The sequence below is a fragment of the Zea mays genome, chromosome 8 (assembly GCF_902167145.1).
Source record: "Zea mays cultivar B73 chromosome 8, Zm-B73-REFERENCE-NAM-5.0, whole genome shotgun sequence".
NCBI lineage: Eukaryota > Viridiplantae > Streptophyta > Magnoliopsida > Poales > Poaceae > Zea > Zea mays.
The window spans coordinates 49,382,574-49,409,573 of NC_050103.1; the positions used below are offsets into that span (position 1 = coordinate 49,382,574).

Sequence of the window (27,000 nt, forward strand, 5' to 3'; positions counted from 1 at the left end):
GTGGCAATTCCCCTAGCACCCGAGAAAGCACATATGTCTCCGCGGCTATTTAAAATTTCCTCGAAGGCCTCAGCTTCGTGATTAATCCATTCGATGGGACCTTCGGGGTTGCCTCTTGTAAAGTTTTCTTCGCTCGAGAATGCGCCGACGCTGGCGAAGCTAGCTTTCAACTTCTTAACACACTCCATAGATTTGTTATAGCATCTTTTCTTGGACGAACGAAGCTCTTCAACAGTTCCCTCTAAATGATTTGCCCATTGGTCGCTAAGTTCTCGTTTTGTTTCTTCAAGTAGGCGTTCCTCTTTGGCTCTGGCCAGTCGTTTTCGAAGATCTTCAATTTCACGCTTTTGAGCCTCAGCTTGACCTTTAAAAGCAGCTTCGTATTCTTTTATTCTATTTATCAATGAATGTAATATTTTATCTTTTTCAAGACCTTCGTTCCTCAGCTCAATTACTTCAGAACGAAGGTTGCTCAGGGCTATAGCGCACCCTTCGTCTTCGGCATCTTTTTGGGCCCTGAGGGCATTGCTAAGTATAAGGCCCTGCAAAGAAAAATATGTGTGCGTCAATAGATTTAAGCAAACGAAAAATTTTGGTTTCGACAAAAAATACAAAGATCTCATTTTTTGTACCTTTAAGCTATTGTATGCCAGGCTGTCGACCAGTTCGTTTTTCGACAACACCGAGAGCCCGTCTTCTAGTGTTGGGAATCCGAAGCTCTTGCTCATCTCCCGACAGACAGAAATCTCCTTGCTGTCAGGAAGACAATACAAAAAGTCTTCTTCTCCACTGCCGTTGAATATTAACGCCCCTTTTGGATACTTCAGTTTTTGGGCGTAAAGCTGGGCCTCTTGCTTTTCTTTTTCTGATAATTTTTTCCCCGAAGCATGACGAACAATATAATCAAGGACTTTGGGGGATGCTTCGGAGGCAATAGCACTGATTTCCTCAACAAGAATTGGCTCCGTTATTTTTTCTTCCTCAGTTTCCAAGGATTTTACCTTCGTGGGCTCTGAGGGCCCAGCTTCAGCTTCAGTTTCTTGCTCTGGAGCCTTAGTATCAGAAATTTCAGTTTTCGCTTCGGAAGTGGCAACAGTCTTCTTCGGAGGTGTGCTTGAGGATTTAATTGTTTCCAGAACATCTAGTACATTGACCATTCTCTTTCTTTTCGGAGTCACCGCTGGCACCTTTTGATTTTTTATTGTCTCAACATTTGCTGAAGGACTTAAAACTTCTGATATTTTTGATCCTTCAGTTGGTCCTTTTACTTCTTCCATTTTTTCTGTCGATGGTGCTTCGGCCATCTCTTTGGTTTCTGGTAACAAAATCTTTGGCTCTTCCAATTCTATTCTTGTTGGCGCTTCGGCCATTTCTGCGACTTCTGGCAGCAAGGTTGGTTTGGTTGGATTTGCAGCTTCGGTGGCCGATAAGGTCTCTCCGGTGAACTCGGGCATCGAAGCTGGTTCAATATAGCGTGGCCGATGTGTGAGGACCTTTATCCTTTTTCTTTTCGGTGCTGGCTCACTAGGAGCAATTGCAGCTTCTTTTGCAGAGGTTGTGTTTTTTCTTTTCTGCCCTCGAATGGGATATCGATAGTCAGGGTAGACAAACCCGATTGCATCAAACACCCGGTTCAGTCTTTTCTTTTTTCGGCCTCCGAAGGCTGCTGACAGTGCAGTATCTTCGGCCTTCGAGTAAGCCCCAAGCAGTTCATCACTTAAATTTTCAATACTTTTTAGCCAGTCATCATCTGGCTCAACGAATTTATCTCCGAACTTGAAAGTATACTTCAGCCTGATAAGTCCACCTTCGTCAGCCTCCTTTATGGTTTCTTGCGGCATTTCCCATTTTTCCGCGAGCGGCCATACTCTGAAGGCAATATGCTCTTGTACCAAATCTCTTGTTCCAATAAAAGAACAAATAACACCGAAGGCTCTCTGGCATTCTTCGGCAGCTTCATTCATTTCAACCTTCGGCCTCCGCAGGCCGAAGCTTTGCCAAATAGGGCGCATAACTATACCTTTAATATCTTCCCGTGTTTTTAGGTCATTCTTCACATAAAACCATTCTGACATCCAGTCGCCGGGCCATCTCTTCCGAAAGGTTGGCACGGGACAACTTGACCCAGACCGAGAAACGAAACTGTAGCAGCCAAAATTATTGTGATACTGTTCCTTACCCCAGGGTTTTGTCTCGTATGATAATTCGTGTATGTTGCAGAAACTTTTCGCATCAGGTTCCAGACCTTGGCTTCTCACGGCCCACACGAAGATATTCAGCCTTATGATTGCTTCGGGGGTAAGTTGATGAAGATAGACTTCAAACATTTTCAGCACCTCTACGACAAAACTGCTCAGGGGAAATCGTAGTCCAGCTTTCAAAAAGCTTCGGAACACCACGACTTCATTTTCCTCAGGGGTCGGGCAAGTTTTCTCTCCTTCATCGACCCTCACAATGGATAAGTCCCGGAAGTATCTTCCCCTCATGTTGACAAGATGATTTTCTTTGATACCTGATTTGCCAAAACCCGAATGGCTTGGTCGCCAGGGGCGATCTTCGGAGTCTTCACCACCACTATCCACATCATAACTGTCGCTGTCATCAGTATCTTCAGACAAACCTTCTAAAATCTCTTTGGTGATTTTTTCTGTATTGGTCTTCGACATTGCTATAAGAAACCCCAGATTCTTCTCTTCATCAAGACTCAGCTTCATCTCCGCAGCAGCCTTCTTATCTTCAGACATCTTCGGAAACACTAAAAAACTGTTTCCAATGTCGAAGCTTCAAAACTTAAAAAGCTAAGCAAATCTTGGTGCGCAAGAGCTAAAAATTGAGTGAGCGGGAGCAGATGGCAAGAGAGTGTGCCAAATGAGCTTGCAGTATGATTTTATTTATACGCCCAGTGTCGGGCTATATCTTCGTCTTGTATACCTTTGCCATGGGAGAAAACTTCCATCCTGAAGCTGAATCTCACTGTAGTGATCCATGTTATGCTAAAAACAGATGGTTAGTCATGTTTTGAGGACCTTCGGAAGAGGAAGGCCCCCAACAACCCATTTGCCTTCTTGTCGTCGAGTAGCCTTTTCTTGATGGCGCTGAAAATCTTGCCGTTGGGTCTCGCTGCATGTGGTGTGGGCCTTCGCCTTGCATATCTGCAATTTGTTGCTCTAGCTCTCGGGCCTTTTGTTCCTCATCCAGTTGAAAGGGAATTAGGCTTACACCTATTTCCTAATTGATTTTGGTGGTTGAATTGCCCAACACAAATAATTAGACTAACTAGTTTGCTTTAGTCTATAAGTTATACAGGTGCCAAAGGTTCACACTAAGCCAATAAAAAGACCAAGAAAAGGGTTCAACAAAAGAGAGCAAGGGATAATCGAAGGCTGCCCTGGTCTGGCGCACCGAACAGTGTCTGGTGCACCACCGGACATTGTCCGGTGCACCAGGGAACTCGACGTCCAACTCTTCACCTTCAGGAATTCTCAGAGGCGCTTCGCTATAATTTACCAGATTGTCCGGTGCACCACCGGACAGTGTCCGGTGCTCCAGGGGAGAGCGACTCTGAACTCGCCAGCTTCGGGAATCCGCTCCGCTATAATTCACCGGACATGTCCGGTGCACACCGGACTGTCCGGTGAGCTAGCGGAGCAATGGCTACTTCGCGCACAACGGTCGACTGCAACGCATTAAATGCGCGCCTGCGCGCACAGAGGAGCAGTGCACGCGCGGGTGGCACACCGAACAGTCTACAGGATTTGTCCGGTGCACCACCGGACAGCCAGGCGGGCCCACAAGTCAGAGCTCCAACGGTCGGAACCCAACGGCCAGGTGACGTAGCTGGCGCACCGGACACTGTCCGATGCACCATGCGACAGCAGCCTCCACCAAACGGCTAGTTTGGTGGTTGGGGTTATAAATACCCCCAACCACCCCACATTCAAGTCATCCAAGTTTTCCACCTTCCAACTACTTACAAGAGCTCTAGCATTCAATTCTAGACACACCCAAGTGATCAAATCCTCTCCCAACTCCACACAAAGCTTTAGTGATTAGAGAGAGTGATTTGTCGTGTTCATTTTGAGCTCTTGCGCTTGGATTGCTTCTTCTTTCTCATTCTCTCTTGAGATCAAACTCACTTGTAATTGAGGCAAGAGACACCAATCGTGTGGTGGTCCTTGTGGGAACTTCGTGTTCCAAATTGATTGAGAAGAGAAGCTCACTCGGTCTAAGTGACCGTTTGAGAGAGGGAAAGGGTTGAAAGAGACCCGGACTTTGTGACCACCTCAACGGGGAGTAGGTTTGCGAGAACCGAACCTCGGTAAAACAAATCCGCGTGTCACACTCTTTATTCACTTGCGATTTGTTTTGCACCCTCTCTCTCGGACTCGATTATATTTCTAACGCTAACCCGGCTTGTAGTTGTGATTAAGTTTGTAAATTTCAAATTCGCCCTATTCACCCCCCCCCCTCTAGGCGACTTTCAATTGGTATCAGAGCCCAGTGCTTCATTAGAGCTTAACCGCTCGAAGTGATGTCGGCAGATCACGCCAAGAAGGATATGGAGACCGGCGACAAGCCCACTACAAGCCACGAGAAAGCTTCATCGGAAGAGTCCCGCAACAAAGGGAAAGGGAAGGAAAAGAAATCCTCTTCCCACAAGTCGCATCGAAGTGGCGATAAGAAAAAGAAGATGAGGAAGGTGGTCTACTACGAGACCGATACTTCATCACCTTCCACCTCTGGCTCCGACGCGCCATCCATTACTTCTAAGCGCCATGAGCGCAAGAAGTTTAGTAAGATCCCCCTACGTTATCCTCGCATTCCTAAACATACACCTTTACTTTCCATCCCATTAGGCAAACCACCAACGTTTGATGGTGAAGATTATGCTAGGTGGAGTGATTTGATGCGATTTCATCTAACCTCACTCCACAAAAGTATATGGGATGTTGTTGAGTTTGGTGTAAGGTACCATCCGTAGGGGATGAAGATTATGATGAGGACGAAGTGGCCCAAATCCAACACTTCAACTCACAAGCCTCAACTATACTCCTCGCCTCTCTAAGTCGAGAGGAGTATAATAAAGTGCAAGGGTTGAAAGGTGCCAAGGAGATTTGGGACACGCTAAAGACCGCGCACGAAGGAGACGAGGTGACCAAAATCACCAAACGGGAAACGATCGAGGGGGAGCTCGGTCGCTTCCGACTTCGCCAAGGGGAGGAGCCACAAGACATGTATAAACGGCTCAAAACCTTGGTGAACCAAGTGCGCAACCTCGGGAGCAAAAAATGGGATGACCACGAAATGGTTAAGGTTATTCTGAGATCACTTATTTTCCTTAACCCTACTCAAGTTCAATTAATTCGTGGCAATCCTAGATATACACTAATGACTCCCGAGGAAGTAATCGGGAATTTTGTGAGCTTTGAATTGATGATCAAGGGCTCAAAGAAGATCAATGAGCTTGATGGCCCCTCCACATCCGAAGCACAACCGGTCGCATTCAAAGCGACGGAGGAGAAGAAGGAGGAGTCTACATCAAGTAGACAACCAATTGACGCCTCAAAGCTCGACAATGAGGAGATGTCGCTCGTCATCAAGAGCTTCCGTCAAATCCTCAAACAAAGGAGGGGGAAAGATTACAAGCCCCGCTCCAAGAAAGTGTGCTACAAGTGTGGTAAGCCCGGTCACTTTATAGCAAAATGTCCTATTTCTAGTGACAGTGACAGGGGCGGCGACAAGAAGGGGAGAAGAAAGGAGAAGAAGAAATACTACAAGAAGAAGGGTGGTGACGCTCATGTATGCCGCGAGTGGGATTCGAACCTCCGACGAGGACGCCGCCAACATCGCCATCAACAAGGGCCTTCTCTTCCCCAACGTCGGCCACAAGTGCCTCATGGCAAAGGACGGCAAAAAGAATAAGGTTAAATCCAAATCCTCCACTAGATATGAGTCCTCTAGCGATGATAATGCTAGTGATGAGGAAGATAATTTGCGTACTCTTTTTGCCAACCTAAACATGCAACAAAAAGAAAAATTAAATGAATTGATTAGTGCCATTCATGAGAAGGATGATCTCTTGGACACTCAAGAGGACTTCCTTATTAAAGAAAACAAAAAGCATGTTAAGGTGAAAAATGCTTATGCTCTAGAAGTAGAAAAGTGCGAAAAATTATCTAGTGAGCTAAGCACTTGCCATGAGACCATTGACAACCTTAGAAATGAAAATGCTAGTTTAAGTGCTAAGGTTGATTCAAATGTTTGTGATGTTTCAATTCCCAATCTTAGAAATGATCATGATGACTTGCTTGCTAAGATTAAAGAATTAAACATTTCGCTTGCTAGCCTTAGGATTGAGAATGAAAAAATGCTTGCTAAGGCTAAAGAACTAGATGTTTGCAACGTTACAATTTCCGATCTTAAAGATAAAAATGATATATTGCGTGCTAAGATTGTTGAACTTAATTCTTGCAAACCCTCTACATCTACCACTGAGCATGTCACTATTTGCACTAGATGTAGAGATGTTGATGTTAATGCTATACATGATCACCTTTCCATAATTAAACAACAAAATGATCATATAGCTAAATTAGATGCTAAAATTGCCGAGCATGAACTAGAAAATGAAAAATTTAAGTTTGCTCGTAGTATGCTTTATAATGGGAGACGCCCTAGCATTAAGGATGGCATTGGCTTCCAACAGGGAGGCAATGTCAAACTTAATGCCCCTCCTAAGAAATTGTCCAACTTTGTCAAGGGCAAGGCTCCCATGCCTCAGGATAACGAGGGTTACATTTTGTACCCTGCCGGTTATCCCGAGAGCAAAATTAGGAGAATTCATTCTAGAAAGTCTCACTCTGGCCCTAACCATGCTTTTATATATAAGGGTGAGACATCTAGTTCTAGGCAACCAACCCGTGCTAAGTTGCCTAAGAAGAAAACTCCTAGTGCATCAAATGAACATAGCATTTCATTTAAAACTTTTGATGCATCTTATGTGTTAACTAACAAATCCGGCAAGGTAGTTGCCAAATATGTTGGGGGCAAGCACAAGGGGTCAAAGACTTGTGTTTGGGTACCCAAAGTTCTTGTGTCTAATGCCAAAGGACCCAAAACCATTTAGGTACCTAAAGTCAAGAACTAAACTTGTTTTGTAGGTTTATGCATCCAGGGGCTCAAGTTGGATCATCGACAACGGGTGCACAAACCACATGACAGGGGAGAAGAAGATGTTCTCCTCCTATGAGAAAAACCAAGATCCCCAACGAGCTATCACATTCGGGGATGGAAACCAAGGTTTGGTCAAAGGATTGGGTAAAATTGCTATATCTCCTGACCATTCAATTTCCAATGTTTTTCTTGTAGATTCCTTATATTACAATTTGCTTTCCGTTTCGCAATTATGTCAAATGGGCTACAACTGCCTTTTTACTGATGTAGGTGTCACTGTCTTTAGAAGAAGTGATGATTCAATAGCATTTAAGGGAGTGTTAGAGGGTCAGCTATACTTAGTAGATTTTGATAGAGCTGAACTCGACACTTGCTTAATTGCTAAGACTAACATGGGTTGGCTCTGGCACCGCCGACTAGCCCATGTTGGGATGAAGAATCTTCATAAGCTTCTAAAGGGAGAGCACATTTTAGGATTAACAAATGTTCATTTTGAGAAAGATAGGATCTATAGCGCATGCCAAGCAGGGAAGCGAGTTGGTGCTCATCATCCACACAAGAACATCATGACGATTGACAGGCCACTGGAACTCCTACACATGGACCTATTCGGCCCGATAGCTTACATAAGCATCGGTGGGAGTAAGTACTGTCTAGTTATTGTGGATGACTATTCTCGCTTCACTTGGGTATTCTTTTTGCAGGAAAAATCTCATACCCAAGAAACCTTAAAGGGATTCTTGAGACGGGCTCAAAATGAGTTCGGCTTAAGGATCAAGAAAATTAGAAGCGACAACAGGACGGAGTTCAAGAACTCTCAAATTGAAGGCTTCCTTGAGGAGGAGGGCATCAAGCATGAGTTCTCTTCTCCCTACACGCCACAACAAAATGGTGTAGTGGAGAGGAAGAATAGAACTCTATTGGACATGGCAAGGACCATGCTTGATGAATACAAGACTTCAGATAGGTTTTGGGCCGAGGCGGTCAACACCGCTTGCTACGCCATCAACCGGTTATATCTACACCGAATCCTCAAGAAGACATCATATGAACTCCTTACCGGTAAAAAGCCCAATATTTCATATTTTAGAGTCTTTGGTAGCAAATGCTTTATTCTTGTTAAAAGAGGTAGAAAATCTAAATTTGCTCCTAAGACTCTAGAAGGCTTTTTACTAGGATATGACTCAAACACAAGGGCATATAGAGTCTTTAACAAGTCCTCAGGACTAGTTGAAGTTTCTTGTGACGTTGTGTTTGATGAGACTAACGGCTCTCAAGTAGAGCAAGTTGATCTTGATGAGATAGGTGATGAAGAGGCTCCGTGCATCGCGCTTAGGAACATGTCCATTGGGGATGTGTGCCCTAAGGAATCCGAAGAGCCTCCAAATGCACAAGATCAACCATCCTCCTCCACGCAAGCATCTCCACTAACTCAAAATGAGGATGAGCCTCAAGTTGATGAAGGAGAAGATCAACAAGATGAGCCACCTCAAGATGACGACAATGATCAAGGGGGAGATGCGAATGATCAAGACAAGGAGGATGAAGAACCAAGGCCGCCACACCCAAGAGTCCACCAAGCAATCCAACAAGATCACCCCGTCGACACCATCCTCGACGACATTCATAAGGAGGTGACCACTAGATCTCGTGTTGCACATTTTTGTGAGCATTACTCTTTTGTTTCCTCTATTGAGCCACACAGGATAGAGGAAGCACTACAAGATTCAGATTGGGTGGTAGCGATGCAAGAGGAGCTCAACAACTTCACTAGGAATGAGGTATGGCATTTGGTTCCACGTCCTAATCAAAATGTTGTAGGAACGAAGTGGGGTTTCCGCAACAAGCAAGACGAGCATGGTGTGGTGACAAGGAACAAAGCCCGACTTGTGGCCAAAGGATACTCCCAAGTCGAAGGTTTGGATTTCGGTAAAACCTATGCACCCGTAGCTAGGCTTGAGTCAATTCGCATATTATTAGCCTATGCTACTTACCATGGCTTCAAGCTTTATCAAATGGACGTGAAAAGTGCCTTCCTCAACGGACCAATCAAGGAAGAGGTCTATGTTGAGCAACCTCCCGGCTTTGAAGATAGTGAGTACCCTAACCATGTTTACAAACTCTCTAAGGCGCTTTATGGGCTCAAGCAAGCCCCAAGAGCATGGTATGAATGCCTTAGATATTTCCTTATCACTAATGGATTCAAAGTCGGAAAAGCCGATCCTACTTTATTTACTAAAACTCTTGACAATGATTTGTTTGTATGCCAAATTTATGTTGATGATATCATATTTGGGTCTACTAACGAATCTACATGTGAAGAATTTAGTAGGACCATGACACAAAAATTCGAGATGTCGATGATGGGGGAGTTGAAGTACTTCTTGGGATTTCAAGTGAAGCAACTCCAAGAGGGCACCTTCCTAAGCCAAACGAAGTATACTCAAGATATTCTAAGCAAGTTTGGGATGAAGGATGCCAAACCCATCAAGACACCCATGTTCAATGGGCATCTCGACCTCGACACGGAAGGTAAATCCGTAGATCAAAAGGTATACCGGTCGATGATTGGGTCTTTACTCTACTTATGTGCATCTCGACCGGATATTATGCTTTCCGTATGCATGTGTGCAAGATTCCAAGCCGACCCTAAGGAAGCTCACCTTACGGCCGTAAAACGAATCTTGAGATATTTGGTTTATACTCCTAAGTTTGGGCTTTGGTATCCTAGGGGATCCACATTTGATTTGATTGGTTATTCGGATACCGATTGGGCGGGGTGTAAAATTAATAGAAAGAGCACATCGGGGACTTGCCAGTTCTTGGGAAGATCCTTGGTGTCTTGGGCTTCAAAGAAGCAAAATTTCGTCGCTCTTTTTACCGCCGAAGCCGAGTACATTGCCGCAGGCCATTGTTGCGCGCAACTACTTTGGATGAGGCAAACCCTTAGGGACTACGGTTACAAATTAACCAAAGTTCCTCTTCTATGTGATAATGAGAGTGCAATCCGCATGGCGAATAATCCCGTTGAACATAGCCGCACTAAACACATAGTCATTCGGTATCATTTTCTAAGGGATCACCAACAAAAGGGAGATATCGAGATTGCATACATTAACACTAAAGATCAATTAGCCGATATCTTTACCAAGCCACTTGATGAACAAACTTTTAACAAACTTAGGCATGAGCTAAATATCCTTAATTCTAGGAATTTCTTTTGATGTCTTGCACATATAGCTCATAAGTATACCTTTGATCATGTCTCTTTTATATGCCTTGACTAATGTGCTTTCAAGTCAATTTCAAACCAAGTCATAGGTGTGTTAAAAAGGGAATTGGAGTCTTCGGCGAAGACAAAGGCTTCCACTCCGCTCCATAACTCATCCTTCGCCGTCGCTTCGAGCAACTCTCCGTCTTTGGTATAATCTTCACTCATGTTTTTATTTGCCAAAGAGGAGAAAGTAGTTTTACAAAGGGCTTATATTTCATTCTAAGTATCCGTTTTTGGCGATTCATGCCAAAGGGGGAGAAAGTATTAGCCCAAAGCAAAAGGACCGCACCACCACCTAATTTTAAAAACTAATGATTTTCAATTGGTAAATTTCAAATTGGTATATTATTGTGTTCACAAGGGGGAGAAAGTAGTATTTTCAAAATCGATATCTTAAAATCCTCTTGAACACTAAGAGGAGGATTTCATTAAGTGGGAGTTTTGTTTAGTCAAAGGAAAAGCATTTGAAACAGGGGGAGAAAATTTCAAACATTGAAAATGCTTCGCAAAATCTTATTCATTTACCTTTGACTATTTGCAAAAGGACTTTGAAAAGGATTTACAAAAGAATTTGCAAAAACAAAACATGTGGTGCAACCGTGGTCCAAAATGTTAAAAATAAAAGAAACAATCCATGCATATCTTATAAGTATTTATATTGGCTCAATTCTAAGTAACCTTTGCACTTACATCATGCAAACTAGTTCAATTATGCACTTCTATACTTGCTTTGGTTTGTGTTGGCATCAATCACCAAAAAGGGGAGATTGAAAGGGAATTAGGCTTACACCTATTTCCTAATTGATTTTGGTGGTTGAATTGCCCAACACAAATAATTAGACTAACTAGTTTGCTCTAGTCTATAAGTTATACAGGTGCCAAAGGTTCACACTAAGCCAATAAAAAGACCAAGAAAAGGGTTCAACAAAAGAGAGCAAGGGATAACCGAAGGCTGCCCTGGTTTGGCGCACCGGACTGTCCGGTGCACCAGGGAACTCGACGCCCAACTCTTCACCTTCAGGAATTCTCAGAGGCGCTTCGCTATAATTCACCGGACTGTTCGGTGCACCACCGGACAGTGTCCGGTGCTCCAGGGGAGAGCGACTCTGAACTCGCCAGCTTCGAGAATCCGCTCTGCTATAATTCACCAGACATGTCCGGTGAGCCAGCGGAGCAACATGAGAGCACCTAGAGGGGGGGGGGGGTGAATAGGTAATCCTGTAAAACTTAAAACTTAACACCACAAACTTGATTAAGAGTTAGAACAATGAAATCAAGTGAGTAGAGAGGAGAGCTCTTGTGAAGCACAATAGACACAATAAGAACAAGCACAAGAGACACAAGGATTTATCCCGTGGTTCGGCCAAGTACAAAACTTGCCTACTCCATGTTGTGGCGTCCCAACGGACGAGAGTTGCACTCAACTCCTCTCAAGTGATCCAATGATCAACTTGAATACCACGGTGTTCTTCTTTACTTTTCTCTTTCCCGTTTGCGAGGAATCTCCACAACTTGGAGTCTCTCGCCCTTACAATAAGAATCTCAATGAAGCACTAGAGTAAGGTAGGGAAGCTACACACTCAAATCCACAGCAAATACGCGAACACAAGACTAAGACTTGAGCTCAAAAGAGTATCACAAGGTTCTCACTAGAACGGAGCTCAAATCACTAAGAATGTCGAACAAGTGCGCAAGAATGAAGTGTGAGTGATCAACAATGCTCAAGGAATGCTTGGTATCCTTCTCCATGTGCCTAGGGGGTCCCTTTTATAGCCCCAAGGCAGCTAGGAGCCGTTGAGAGCATTTCAAGAAGGCAATTCTTGCCTTCTGTCGCCTGGCGCACCGGACAGTCCGGTGCACCACCGGACACTGTCCGGTGCAGATTTCTTTCCTTCTTTAGCGAAGCCGACCGTTGGCGCTTTGGAGCCATTGGCGCACTGGACACTGTCCGGTCTGACCGTTGGCTCTTGCCACGCGTCGCACGCGGATTATGCGGCCGACCGTTGGCCCGGCCGACTGTTGGCTCACCGGACAGTCCGGTGCACCACCGGACAGTCCGGTGATTTATAGCCGTACGCCGTTAACTGCTTCCCGAGAGCAGCCAGTTGATAGACGCCGACCTGGCGCACCGGACAGTCCGGTGCACCCAGACCGAGCTGTCTATGGCTGAACAAAGCCATCTCTTTTTCAACTTGATTTTTCCTGTTTCCAGCACTTAGACACAATACATTAGTTCTTAAACAATGTACCAAGTCTAGAAACATACCTTTAGACTTGATTTGCACTTTGTCCACCATTTGGCATAGTTTATCACTTAAGCACTTGTGTTGGACACTAAGTCAGAGCTCCAACGGTCGAAACCCAACAACCAGGTGACGTAGCTGGCGCACCGGACTGTCCGGTGCGCCATGCGACATCAGCCTCCACCAAACGGCTAGTTTGGTGGTTGGGGTTATAAATACCCCCAACCACCCCACATTTAAGTCATCCAAGTTTTCCACCTTCCAACTACTTACAAGAGCTCTAGCATTCAATTCTAGACACACCCAAGTGATCAAATCCTCTCCCAACTCCACACAAAGCTTTAGTGATTAGAGAGAGTGATTTGTCGTGTTCATTTTGAGCTCTTGCGGTTGGATTGCTTCTTCTTTCTCATTCTCTCTTGAGATCAAACTCACTTGTAATTAAGGCAAGAGACACCAATCGTGTGGTGGTCCTTGTGGGAACTTCGTGTTCCAAATTGATTGAGAAGAGAAGCTCACTCGGTCTAAGTGACCGTTTGAGAGAGGGAAAGGGTTGAAAGAGACCCGGTCTTTGTGACCACCTCAACGGGGAGTAGGTTTGCGAGAACCGAACCTCGGTAAAACAAATCCGCGTGTCACACTCTTTATTCACTTGCGATTTGTTTTGCACCCTCTCTCTCGGACTCGATTATATTTATAACGCTAACCCGGCTTGTAGTTGTGATTAAGTTTATAAATTTCAGATTCCCCCTATTCACCCCCCCTCTAGGCGACTTTCACCAGTGTCATCTGCCTGACTTTGGCTTGCACGTTAATGCGCTGGCGCTTGGCTGCGAGTATTTCTTTTTGCTTTTGTAGATGATTGTTCTTGATACGCAGGGCTCACAACTTGAGTTGGTCTTCGGCTGTAATGCCTATGATTTCGCCGTCTTCGATGGTGTCTTCTCCTTCTAGGTGGACGAAGCCTGGCGATGGTGCCTGAGGTACCCCCTTAGAGCTGCAAGTGCGCGCGGTGCCCTCCGGCGTAGGCAGATTGTGTTGGCGTTGCCTTTTGCTCTTGATTGCCTCATCGTCGAAGGCCTCCTGAGGGATGTCGTCTGCAATGGGAGCTTTGCCTTTCTTTTCAGCTAGAAGGGCCTCCTTGGCTACATCATCGATGGAAGCAGTGGCCTTTGAATTCGCTCTCTTAGGGGGCATCGTGGGAATGGTTTGTCGTAACATGAATGGTGGGCACCAAATGTCGGGACTCGCTCACTCACGGTCAGTCAAGCTCAAACAGTGGAAGAATAGGAAACAATTTGATGCCGTTTAACACAAAGTATTAGGGCAACAATGTTTTTTCCGTCCCCCGCAATGGTGCAGTACAGGGGTATTTATAAGTAATCGAGGGTCGACCCTGCCCCATCAAAGACAATTATACCCTCGGTTACCTACGTTATCCCCAGAATATTCCCCCTTGGGGGGTTACAACGGGTTATTACAACGTAATTAATTACAAACACGGGCTGATCCGCTAACAGCCCTACCTGCATAGCGGCCTGCAAGCTAGATTTCATAGCGTGGGCCGACTACACATGGCCCCCTATTACAATTGGCGGTAGATCACAACACATGGTCTTCACAGTCCAGATCCTCTACCGACGGAATTCTCGATGGTCTTCGCTCTAGCCTGTCCTGGTGAAAGGGGTGTCCAAGTATTTGCCCGGACTCTTTGCGTTCTTCGAAGTGCGGTCGCTCTTCAGGCCTTCACGCCCTCTAGTCCTTGACCCTTCGTCATTGTGGTTTCCCGAGCGAGGGGGTGTTGCGCCTTTGCCCCAACAAGGATTATCCACATAATGATGCTATGGTCATATCATATGTCATTAAGGATTTTCTTGTACACAATGTGCTAGTGGACATAGACAATGCAACATACATTATCTTTGCAAAAGCCTTCAGACAAATTTAGAAGCAAGAGGATAAGCTACAAGAAGCTGTGTGTCCTTTCTGTGGCTTCAGAAGAAAGCAGATAGCAGCACTGAGGAAGATACCGATGCCAGTGACCTTCAGCTATATTCACAACACAAGAACTGAAGAAGTTACATTTAATATAGTGGATGTGGAATATTCTTATAATGCAATCATTGGTAGATGAACCATGAATACCTCAAAGCAGTATTGCATCTAACATATCTTTGCATGAAGATACCGTCAAATCAAGGTATAATCTCAATCCATGGAAGCCAAGAAGCCGCAAGAAAGGTCGAAAAAGTTGAATAGATTCAAAAGCTATCCATAACATTGATGAAGCCGAAACACAAAGCAAACAAAAGCAAATAAGAGATAAAGCAACATAGATGTCGTTTGGTTCACGAAATGTAACGTAAATGGTAATGATAATGATTCACACTCGAATACCGATGGTAACAAGTTTAAATAAGCCGATATCCATTTCTAGTATGGTATCGATTATGGTTGGACTTAACAAACATAATATAACATTATTGGTTACCTATTATGTTACCAATATTTGAACCAAACAGCACCATAGTGTATCTTCATTCCCATCCATGAGATCGAAGGAGACCGCGTAATATGTAATATCACAATTGCATGCCCCATTTGGAATGCGAGATATTTCCTGATTTATATGGTTTTAATTTGAAAATAAGGTTTTTTACATCTCGGATATAAACACTTTTGTAGCCCCTCACATCCACCCCTAGAAGCCGGGTCTTAAGTGATAGATGTGATTATGAGTGATAACGTGCTCTAAATTTTACACTAAAAGATTTAATGATCCGATTGGGTTAGAATCAGACCCTATTTCTATCATTTTTGAACTAAAATTTATTTAGTATCCTACCATTTTGTAAAAAAGTATTTGGATCATGATCCTTTACCACCCAAGATGTAAGTGAAGAATGCAAATATATATTTTTTAAAATAAATCAATTCCTACTCTAAAATTCCTGAATTTGGAAGGAGGGCGCAAATTTCTCCTTTTTTTTCGCAGTGCTTCTCTTTCTTGCCGTGCCCCCACTCCGCTCGATTCTCGACTCTAGTCACCCCGCCGGACCGCCGTCTCACGTTCTACACCCACCCACTCCTGACTCCGACGACGCCGTTCAAACCCACGCAATCCAGCAGAGGAGACCATCTCCGCCGCCGACGACGCCGTTCAAACCCTAGCCGATCCGCTGGCTCTGCCATCGCAAGCCAATGCCCCACACCGAACCCTAGCAACACCATAGTCCTTCCACAACCGGTGCGAACAGTACTGCCCGAATATGGCGGCCGAACCCGCCGCTACGGCCGCTGCTTCGGCGGCGGCCGCTATCTCCGCTGTCATGGACTGGCGCTCCTCCCCCGACGCCCGCGCCGCTGCCTTCGCGTACCTCGAATCAGTCTGTTCTACTCCGCTCCCCCGTCACCTCCTCTTTCCCTTTGGGCTTCGCTTTCCCGAGTCTGCTTTTGGTTTGCTGAATTGCTCTTTTGACCGATGTTGCATCGTGTTGTGGAGAGCTTTCTTGGTTGATGCCGCTTGTTGTGGCTGGATTTTTGCATGATCCATGAACTGCGGTTTCACCGGGTTTGCGGGTCGATTGCAAATGTTGAAGTGGTTGTCAAACTAGCGGGCATTTCCGCATTTGGATTTACTTAGTTATTTTTTGTGTCTATCGGTTAGAGCTCTTAAAGTTTGTGTGATGTCTACTAATGTTCCGTTCATCGCTTGAGCTAGCATCTAATGCCTAACACCACTCCAGCTAGTAAAGTTTCTATCCTTACTCTGTTTGCACATTCGTGCTACTATTCTAGAAATCCTGCGACGCCCCGTTTGTCCTAAATGCAATGCAGTCAGTGCTAACAAGGCTCACTAACTACAGGTTAAGAGTGGGGACGTCCGAGCCTTGGCAAGCACATCATTTTTCTTGGTTCGGAAGGACCAGACGTCAGAGATCCGCTTGCACGGGTTCAAGATGTTGCAGGTAAAGCTTGAATCGTGTCCTTGTCTTTGTGATTCTTTTGGTTGGGATTGTATGGATTGCTTTAGAAATAAGTAGCATAAAATCTGTACATTCCCCAGTTGTTCTTGCATTATTTGTTTAGAACGTCAGGTGCACTTGAGGTCAACACTCAACTTTCACAAAACTACACGAGCAATATCGAATGTGGGGAAATCTGTTGCTTACTTGCTTTTAATAAATTTTGGACATCTTAACATGCACTTTTCCTAAATGAAGGCATAGCATTTCATTTTCTATCCCTATTGAACTTGTCTAACACTGACCCATATATTTCTTTGGAAGTGATTAGTATAGTTGGTGTTATATCAAATTGAGCATGGCTCTGTTCTTTGATTTGGTCCTGCTTTGTTGTAAGTTATTTGGCAACTACAACTTTTTTTACTTACCTTGCTAGCAATTGCCTTTGCTATGGTTGGATCATAGCGCCACAATCATGGTGTTCATTTCATTGATTACTATGATCTTTATTGTCATTACATTGAACATTGTAGTTTTTCAGAGAAAACATATTTTCTTTGTCTGTAGTATCTTTGTATTGTACTTCTGTAGTTCATTATTGTTTGCCTGTGTCCAGCGCAAGCACAAGAGCTAAGAGCATATAAATGACCAAGACAAAATTATCCATAGTAAATGCAGTGTACTTGTATTCTTTTACTGTAATTGCTGTAAATCACCATAGGTTCACCTCTCATATACTTGGATTACAATCTGTGCACAGATGGAGTTGCTTCCCTGGATCCAGAGTAATTCTTATTAACTTTTACAACAGAAAACGGGAACCCGTTTATTTTCTTGCATCATTCACTGCATGAACCTAGCATTGATTTAACAAGCTGATGAATAAAAGTTGAGCCAACAAAAATTATCGAAGGAATTCAGAATGATCAGATCAGTGCTGGAGTCTGATAGAAAAATAACAGAGGTCTATCTGAGCAAGCCAAAAGCAACAATAACAACAACAAAGCCTCTTATTCCATTATAAGTTGGGGTAGGATAGAGATGAAACTCAACATGAGGAAAAAGAAGAAAATAAATAATTGAATAGGGTAAAAAGAAAAAATAAGAGGTATCAATAATAGTAATGAAAACAATAAATGTCATGTGGGGCCTCACGTACAACAGGCGCCGGCGGGCTCGAGACATCCGTCGCGCCGCGGAGCGCGCTGGGCGCATGCAGGAACAGGCCACAGATAGTGGCTAAATTAGAAAGGATAAATATTAGTTCCCCTTTATTAGCTTCCCTTGTTATCCCTTTAATTGTAGGAGTGATTGGTTATTAGCTTCCCTTATTATCTCCTTAATCTTAGGAGTTAGTTATTAGCTTCCCTTATCATCTCCTTAATCTTAGGAGTGATTGGTTAGCCGGTGGGCTATTTATGTACCGAGACAATGAGGAAAGGCAACACAAATAAATTCCATCTACTCCCTATCTCTCTATCTCAAGCCGCCGGTCAGGGGGGGGGTACACCCAACCAGCGAAGAACGGCGAGGGGGCATAACCCCGCCAGCTACCACGGGCCGGGACTACGAGCTCCGTAGTCGAGGTCCGGCGTCCTTGGGCACTTACGCCCTTGACAACCTGGTATCGCGAGTCAGGCAATCTTCGTCGTCCACAGCCTCTATCCACCAACCTTCCCCGTCGCCATCCACCGCGTCAACGACCATGGGCGACCAACCCACCCTCGCCGATTTGATGAAGCAGCTGATGGACTTGTCCACCGAGATGACAGCCGACATGGCGGGCATGAAGGAGAAGGCCGAGTCGTCGCCAAGCGGCGGCGGCCGCATCGAGGGCCAGCACGACCCTGATCGGCCCCCCAAGTTACAGAAGCTCGACTTTCCTCGATATGATGGCAAGACCGATCCAATGTTGTTCATCAACAAATGCGAGTCGTACTTTCGGCAGCAGCGCACCATGGCCGAGGAGCGCGTTTGGATGGCGTCTTACAACCTGGAAGACGTCGCCCAACTTTGGTACATACAACTTATGGAAGATGAGGGCACGCCTCTATGGGGGCGCTTCAAGGAGCTCCTAAATTTAAGGTTTGGTCCACCCCTCCGATCAGCGCCCTTGTTCGAATTGGCTGAATGCCGCCGCACGAGTTCGGTGGAGGATTACTCCAATCGTTTCCAAGTCCTACTCGCGCGTGCTGGCCATCTCGATGAAGCCCAGCGGGTCCAGCTCTTCGCTGGTGGCCTCCTTCCGCCACTGAGCCACGCCGTTCGGATTCATAATTCGGAGACGCTGGCGGTGGCCATGAGCCTGGCCCGCCAAGTCGAATTGATGGAGCTTGACCGGCTGCAACAGGCGCCAGCCAAAACCATGCCTCGGGCGCTACTGCCGGTCCCGGCACCATGCCAGGCGCCAACCACGGCACCAGCGCCGCTCGCACTGCCTGCACCAGGGACAATCGTCTTACCAGCGCCCCAGCCTGTGCTTCCTGCACCGTCGATCCGCAACACAGGCAACCCGATAAGGCGCCTGTCGCGTGAGGAGCAAGCGGAACGACGACGGCTCGACCTCTGCTACAATTGCAACGAGCCATACTCCCGCGGCCACAACCGTGTCTGTCGCCGGTTATTCTTCATCGTCGGCGTGGAGATCGACGACGGCACCGTTGGGGATGCTGCGCCGAACTTGGAGGCCCCGGTTTTCTCCCTGCATGTCGTGGCAGGGGTGCCACTCTACGACACCATGCAGGTTCGCGCGTCCCTGGGCACGACAACGGTGGTCGCCCTCCTCGACACGGGGTCGACACACAATTTCATCGGCGAGCGTGCCGCCCACCGCTCTGGGCTGCCCATCCAGCCCTGTCCACGGCTCACCGCGACGGTGGCCAACGGCGAAAAGATCACCTGTCCGGGGGTCATCCGCGACGCACTGGTCACCGTCCACGGCACGACGTTCCACGTCAACATCTTCGTCATGCCGTTGGCGGGCTTTGATCGTCCTTGGAACCCAGTGGCTCTACACGCTGGGGCTCATCATTTGGGACGTCTCCGCGCGCACCATGCAGTTCCAGCGCGATGGCCGAACCGTCGGACCATCTGCTGGACAGGGGCCAGCGACACTACGGGCCTAGGGCCGTGCGTGTCCACAGGGCCCCCTGCACCGGTCCTCACCATTCAGCCGACCAAGGAGCCACTCCTTGACGCCCTGCTCAGTACCTTTGAGGATGCCTTCGCCGAGCCACGTGGGCTGCCCACACAGCCGTATTTTTTGTATTTTGGCTCTTTTTCGGAAAAAAACACGTTTGGACCCTAGAAAATTTTAATTGCATTTTTGGACCCTTTGCTCGGCGCCATAGCTTATGGCGCCGAGGTAACACAGCTCGGCGCCATAAGTTATGGCGCCGAGGTACGTGATGCGTTGGCACAACCCGACGCCGTGGCGTTGACGTGGCACCGAGCTCGGCGCCATAGATCTTGGCGCCGAGCTCGGTTGTGTTATTAACGGTTTTGTTGCAAAGAAATAGGCAAATAGCACAAAGCCATCTAGCTCAGTTGGTGGAGCACAATGTTTTAAACCATGAGGTTGGGGGTTCGAGCCCTACAACTTGCCTAGATTTTTTTATCTTTTAAATAACCCATTTTTTTAAATAACTCATTAGGTATACTATTTAGAATGCAAGATTATTATATAAATCAATACATGAATTTTGTAGTCTCACCAGTTTAACTTTATACAAACCGATTTTGTATTTTCCACAGTTGAAATCATGATCAATAGTTCAATACCATCTTTGTTAATTTGATTACGCTCGTTCACACACCTAATGCTATAAATATGGTTGTTAATATTTTTTCTAGATTAAACTGGTACTGAATTAATTTGACTAACTACCTAACAGACGTTATTACTTTCGTCGCATGGTTTTAGCACGCTAGCTAGCTATAGGCGCAGCTAGTAGTTGCCTGGACATGCGGCTGCTGTTCACGTCCCTCCATAATCCATATGGCAGATGCGATCTATATATGTCGTCGCCTTCAGCACGCGCGCAATCGCGCGGCGCGGGGCCAGTGTCCGTCTCGATCAGTCACGTTAATAGCTGCATGATCTTTGTTACCCCGGACAACACTGCTCTAAACACCAGGTGGTGGTGGGGTGGACATGCCCGACCCATGGAATTAATGTATTGAAAAATTAATGTATTGATTTATATAAAATTAATAGCTGCATTATCTTTGTTACCCCGGTTTGTATAAAATTAAACTGGTGAGACTACAAAATTAATGTATTGATTTATATAATAATCTTGCATTCCAAATAGTATACCTAATGAGTTATTTAAAAAAAAATAAGTTATTTAAAAGATAAAAAAATCTATGCGAGTTGTAGGGCTTGAACCCCCAACCTCATGGTTTAAAAACTTGTGTCCACCAACTGAGCTAGATGGCTTTGTGCTATTTCTTTGCAACAAAACTATTAATAACATAACCAAGCTCGGCGCCAAGATCTGTGGCGCCGAGCTCGATGCCACGTCAACGCCACGGCGTCGGGTTGTGCCAACGCATCACGTACCTCGGCGCCATAACCTATGGCGCCGAGCTGTGTTACCTCGGCGCCATAACCTATGGCGCCGAGCAAAGGGTCCAAAAATGCAATTAAAATTTTCTAGGGTCTAAACGTGTTTTTTTTTCCGAAAAATGGCCAAAATACAAAAAATACGGCCCACACAGCGCGCCCGCGACCATCGCATTGTTCTCAAGCTCGGCTCGCTGCTGGTGGCTGTTCGGCCTTACTGGTACCTGGCGGTGCACAAGGACGAACTCGAACAACAGTGCACGTCCATGATGGAACAGGGCATCGTACGTCGCAGCGACTCGGCGTTCTCCTCGTCAAGAAACCAGACGGGACCTGGCGATTTTGCGTCGACTACCGGGCGCTGAACGCCCTCACCGTCAAGGACGCGTTCCCCATTCCGGTGGTGGACGAGCTCCTCGACGAACTGCACGGCGCCAAGTTCTTCACCAAGTTGGACCCGCGCTCGGGATACTATCAGGTCCGGATGCGGTCAGAAGACGTACACAAGACGACGTTTCGTACACACGACGGGCTATACGATGCCATTTGGGCTATGCAACGCTCCGACAACGTTCCAGGCATTGATGAATGATGTGCTTCGCCCATACCTCCGCCGTTTTGTAGTTGTGTTCTTTGATGATATTTTGATCTACAGTTCGAGCTGGGCCGATCACCTTCGCCACATCCGCGCCGTCCTGGAGGAGCTCTGTTGTCACCAGCTGCTCCTCAAACGCACCAAGTGTGCGTTCGGCGCGGCCTCGGTCGCCTACCTCGGCCACATCATTTCAGCGGCATGTGTCGCCATGGATCCTGCCAAGATCCAAGCCATCCGCGAGTGGCCAGCTCCTCGCTCGGCTCGTGCGGTGCGAGGCTTTCTTGGCCTGGCAGGCTACTACACGAAGTTCGTCCACAACTACGGCGCCGTGGATGCCCCACTGACCGCCTTGTTAAAGAAGGACGGGTTCTCCTGGAATGAGGCTGTCGGCGTTTCGACCCCGGGGGGTCCCTGGACCGACGAGTAAATTGTCGCTGCATGTCCCAGCCCAGATGGGTCGGCGCGAGATGGAACACAAGGGGGAACAAAAGAGGGAACCGCGGCTCGTGTTATCCTGCGCCCAGGGTGGATGCGCTTGCAGTAGGGGGTTACAAGCGTTCGCGAGGGGGAGAGAGAGAGAGAGAGCCTGTCCGTCAGCCCGTCCTCCCGCGCGACCACCTTCTCGTACGAGGGCCCTGGACCTCCCTTTTATATATGTAAGGAGAGGGTCCAGATGTACAATGGGGAGTGTAGCAATGTGCTAACGTGTCTAGCAGAGAGGAGCCAGAGCCCTATGTACATGCCATCGTGGCAGTCGGAGAGGTGCTTAGAGCCCTGTTCATGTGATGTCGTGGTCGTCGGAGGAGCGCTTGAGCCCTGTAGAAGCACAGCTGTCGGGGCCGTCGGGTCCTTGCTGACGTCTCCTTGCTTCCGTAAGGGGCTGAGAACCGCCGTCGTCATGCGAGCACGCGGGGTGCCATCATTACCTGTTCACCGGGGCGAGCCAGATGGGACGCCGGTCTTGTTCCCCGTAGCCTGAGCTAGCTAGGGGTAGGGTAATGATGTATCCCTTGTAACGTGGTCGGTCCGAGCCCAAGGTCGGGCGAGGCGGTGACTCCTCCGAGGTCGAGGCTGAGTCCGAGCCCTGGGGTCGGGTGAGGCGGAGACCGTCTTCCGGGGTCGAGGTTGAGTCCGAGCCCTGGGGTCGGGCGAGGCGAAGACCGTCTTCCGAGGCCGAGACGGGGGCCGAGCCCTGGGGTCGGGCGAGGCGGAGCTTCCTATGGCGCCTGAGGCTAGACTTGGTTGCGGTCAGCCTCACCCTGGCGGGTGGCACAACAGTCGGAGCAGGGCAGGCGACGCTGTTTTCCTGTCAGGTCAGTCAGTGGAGGGACGAAATGACTGCGGTCACTGCGGCCCTGTCGACTGAGGAACGCGCGTCAGGATAAGGTGTCAGACGATCCTTGCATTGAATGCTCCTGCGATACGGTCGGTTGGCGAGGCGATCTGGCCAAGGTTGCTTCTCCGCGAAGCCTGCCCGAGCTGGGCCTCGGGCGAGTCGAAGGTGCGTCCGTTGCTTGAGGAGACCCTCGGGCAAGACGTGAATCCACCTGGGTCTGCTGTTCTTGCCCGAGGCTGGGCTTGGGCGAGGCGAGATCGTGTCCCTTGCGTGGGCGGAGCTTTGACCTGTATTGCGCCCATCAGGCCTTTGCAGCTTTGTGCTGATGGTGGTTACCAGCCGAGTTTAGGAGTCTTGGGGGTACCCCTAATTATGGTCCCCGATAGTAGCCCCCGAGCCTCAAAGGGAGTGTTGGTACTCGCTTGGAGGCTTTGTCGCACTTTTTTGCAAGGGGACCGACCTTTCTCGGGTGCATTTCGTTCCGGTGGGTGCGCGCGAGCGCACCCGCCGGGTGTAGCCCCCGAGGCCTCGGAGGAGTGGTTTGACTCCTTCGAGGTCTTAGTGTCTTTCGTGACGCCTAGGCCAGTCTGGTTGTTCCCTCATGCGATCTAATCGTAACCCGGGTGCATGGTCAGGTTCCGAGTTCTCGGGCTGGTATGTTGACGCTGTCAACGGTTTGGCCGGAGCCGGATTTGCGAGAGCAGCCCCCGAGCCTCTGCACAGAGCGAGAGGACGGTCAAGGACTGACTCGGCTTTTATCATACGCCCCTTCGTCGCCTTTCCGCAAGGAGGAGGGGGGGAAAGCGCCATGTTGCCCTCGGAGGGCGCCGAACATGGTGTCTCCAGTGAGTTGCTAATGGGTGATCCGAGTGGACGCCCGTGCCCCGTTCGATAAGGGTCGGCTAGTGGCCCAGAGGCGCGCTCCAAAAGTACCTACAGGTGATTTGCCGGACCCGGTCCCGTTTGATAGGGTCCGAGGGCTCGATGCCTCCCTCTGATGGGATTCCGTTACAGAATCGCTCCTGCCGGTCTCGGAAATGTCCTAGGGTACCTCGGGAGCGTAGCCCGAGCCTCGGCCATGTATCAGACGTACCCAGAGTCATCCCTCGCTCCGCGTGTTTTGAGGCGGCTGTCGAACCCTTCGGGGGGCCAGCCTTCGAACCCCTGATCAGTAGTGGGCGCGGAGCCCGAGTGGCCTGAGGCGGCTGTCGAACCCTTCCGAGGGGCCAACCTTCGAACCTCTGACCAGTAGTGGGCGCAGAGCTCGAGTGCTCTGAGGCGGCTGTCGAACCCTTCCGAGGGGCCAGCCTTCGAACCTCTGATCAGTAGGAGGGCTCGGGGCCCGCTTCCTTCGCGGAGAAGGATCCCTTTCGGAGTATCCCCTTTCCCGGTCCCTGTAGCAAGAGAGAGAAAGGGGAAGAGGAAAAGGATACGAAATTGAACGACGTGGCGCACCTTTTTTGACGTGGTCATCATGGCGGAGGTGAAGCGTCGTCCGCTTCGCCTGCCAAAGGTGTCGCCTACCCTGCCGTGGAGTTAATGCGACGGGACGAGTGGTTCGCGGGACAGCCGTTGCGCGAGCTGTTCGAGGAACGGAACACGGGCGCGTCGTCTTCACGCCGTGGGAGAGGGCTCTCTCGCTGTCCCAGGAGGGGACGTGAGCCTGCAGATGATTTGACTGCTGCTTCCGCCCGCCTGCCGCAGCCACTACTGCCGGCCCACTTTTGGCCATATCGACCGTCGCGCCTTCTCCCGCGGCTGACTGACCCGTGACCGATGTGCTCGGTTTGGCACTGTTGGGCCATGCGCAGGGTTGCCTCGAGTCGCGGCACCGGTTCCGCAGCCGAGAAGGCGCGGTACTGGCGCAAGAGGCGGTGCAGTTTTTCGCACGTAGTAACCGGCGCGCCGGTTACATGACATGTGGGCCTGGGCCTTCATGCTGGACGCGTCGAAGTCGAAAGGGTGCGCCCCTATGGTGCAGTTGCATGCCGCCTGCATGGCGGTCCGCCCTTTCACCCGTTGGTTTAGGTGAAGATGGAGGAGTGCTTGTAACCGCTGGGCGGTTACACGCTCCGCGCGCGGCGGTTTGGCTTTTTCTGTCCTGGGCCAGCTCGCATGACGCGTGGGACCTAGCCCCCGTGTCGTAGGGGGAGGACCTTGGAGCGTGTTGGTGAAAGACTTAGTCCGCGACGCCTGACGACGCAAGTGGGGAGAGTCGCCTTTAAAAAGGGGGCGACCCCCTTGGGTGGCAGCCATGCCTTCGCACTCCCCTCATGCATTGCGCCCTTCCACCTTCCGAGCCCTCGGATGGGGAGCGCCCGCGTTGCTTCCGTCTTGCTGTTGTTGGAGGAGCGCAACTTCGCGGAAGTTGGTACCTTTCAGCCATCGCTCGGCTTCAAGGATTTCAATCGGGCAGCCCGGCTGCATCCCCTCACCAATGGTCACCCAAGACGGTAGCATCTTGAGCTTGAGGTAGGTGTAGTTGGGGACGACCATGAACTTGGCGTAGCATGGTCTCCCCAGCACTGCGTGGTAGGTTCCTCGGAACCCGACCACCTCGAACGTGAGGGTTTCCTTTTGGAAGTTGGAGGGAGTCCCGAAGCAGACGGGCAGATCGAGTTGCCCAAGGGGTTGGACGCGCTTCCCGGGGATGATCCCGTGAAAGGGCGCCGCACCGGCCCGGATTGTGGACAGATCGATCTGCAAAAGCCCGAGGGTCTCGGCGTAGATGATGTTTGTAAGTAGAGGGATTCTAACTCTCATCAAGAGGATGACACTATGAGTTGGGGCAATTTTTCTGTTTATTTCCTCAAACACTACACAATGCCATACCCATCTAAGGGTTGGAGACCCATATTTATAGCCCTAGAGGCTGCACTACCACACCTTCTCACACACACTACACAACAGGATTGTCCTCTAGATGCTAAAGAGACTACAGAGGACAGTCAAAAGCGACTGTTGTCCTCTAGATGCTAAAGCGACTACAGAGGACAGTCAAAAAGCGACTGCTGTCCTCTAGATGCTAAAAAGACTACAGAGGACAGTCAAGCTGTCCTCTAGATGCTCAAGACTTACAGAGGACAGTCAAAAGCGACTGCTGTCCTCTAGATGCTCAAGACTTACAGAGGACAGTCAAAAGCGACCGCTGTCCTCTAGATGCTCAAGACTTATTCCATCATTCTCCCCCTAAGTCTTGGGCGTCGTCTTGTGAGAAAGTTGGGCCATCCCGGACCTGGAGCAAAGCTCAACAAACTTGATCTTCCCAAGGGGCTTGGTGAGCAGGTCTGCAAGCTGATCCTTGGTGTTGATGTAACGCGCCTTGATGCTCCCTTCTGCCAAGCAGTCTCGGATGAAGTGGTATCTCAGCCGGATGTGCTTGCTCCGTTTATGGACACGGGGTTCTTGGCCAATGCCAGAGCGGACTGGCTGTCCACCCTGAGTTCCACCGCTCCAGTGTCTCTCCCGAGGAGATCACCGAGCAGTCGAGCCAGCCAGAGCGCCTGAGTCGAAGCAGTGGACGCCGCTATGTACTCGGCCTCGCAGCTGGACATGGCCACCACCTGCTGCTTGACCGACTGCCAGCTAATGAGGCACTTGCCGAGGAAGAAGAGGATCCCGCTTGTGCTCTTGCTATTGTCGATGTCACCGGCGTGGTCGCTGTCGCTGTACCTGACAAGGTGTGCCTCCCCAGGGCACCTCGGGTAGTAGAGACTGTGGTCGAGAGTCCCCGCAACATAGCGGATGATCCTCTTCACAGCCTGCTCATGCTCCGTCGTCGGTCGCTGCAAGAACCGACTAACGTAGCCGACGGAGTATGCCAAGTCAGGCCGTGTGTGGACGAGGT

At 48.6% G+C, this 27,000-nt stretch overlaps 1 protein-coding gene across 4 annotated transcripts in view; it reads left to right on the forward strand.

The window, feature by feature from the left end:
• Positions 1-15,612: 15,612 nt before the first annotated feature.
• The window catches only part of LOC103635172 (protein HASTY 1), a 59,384-nt gene continuing 47,996 nt past the window's right edge, over positions 15,613-27,000 (forward strand). For 2 of the 4 annotated variants that reach the window (XR_002264239.3, XM_020542680.3), the window contains exons 1-2: positions 15,654-16,076; positions 16,557-16,658. Coding sequence is in view for 2 of the 4 variants with exons in the window: in XM_020542680.3 (XP_020398269.1) it covers positions 15,960-16,076; positions 16,557-16,658 (219 nt within the window). In the remaining 2 variants the exon portion in view is untranslated. Of the gene's footprint in view, positions 16,077-16,556; positions 16,659-27,000 lie in introns of all 4 variants that reach the window. The other 2 variants (XM_020542679.2, XM_035961663.1) reach the window with 2 other exon arrangements.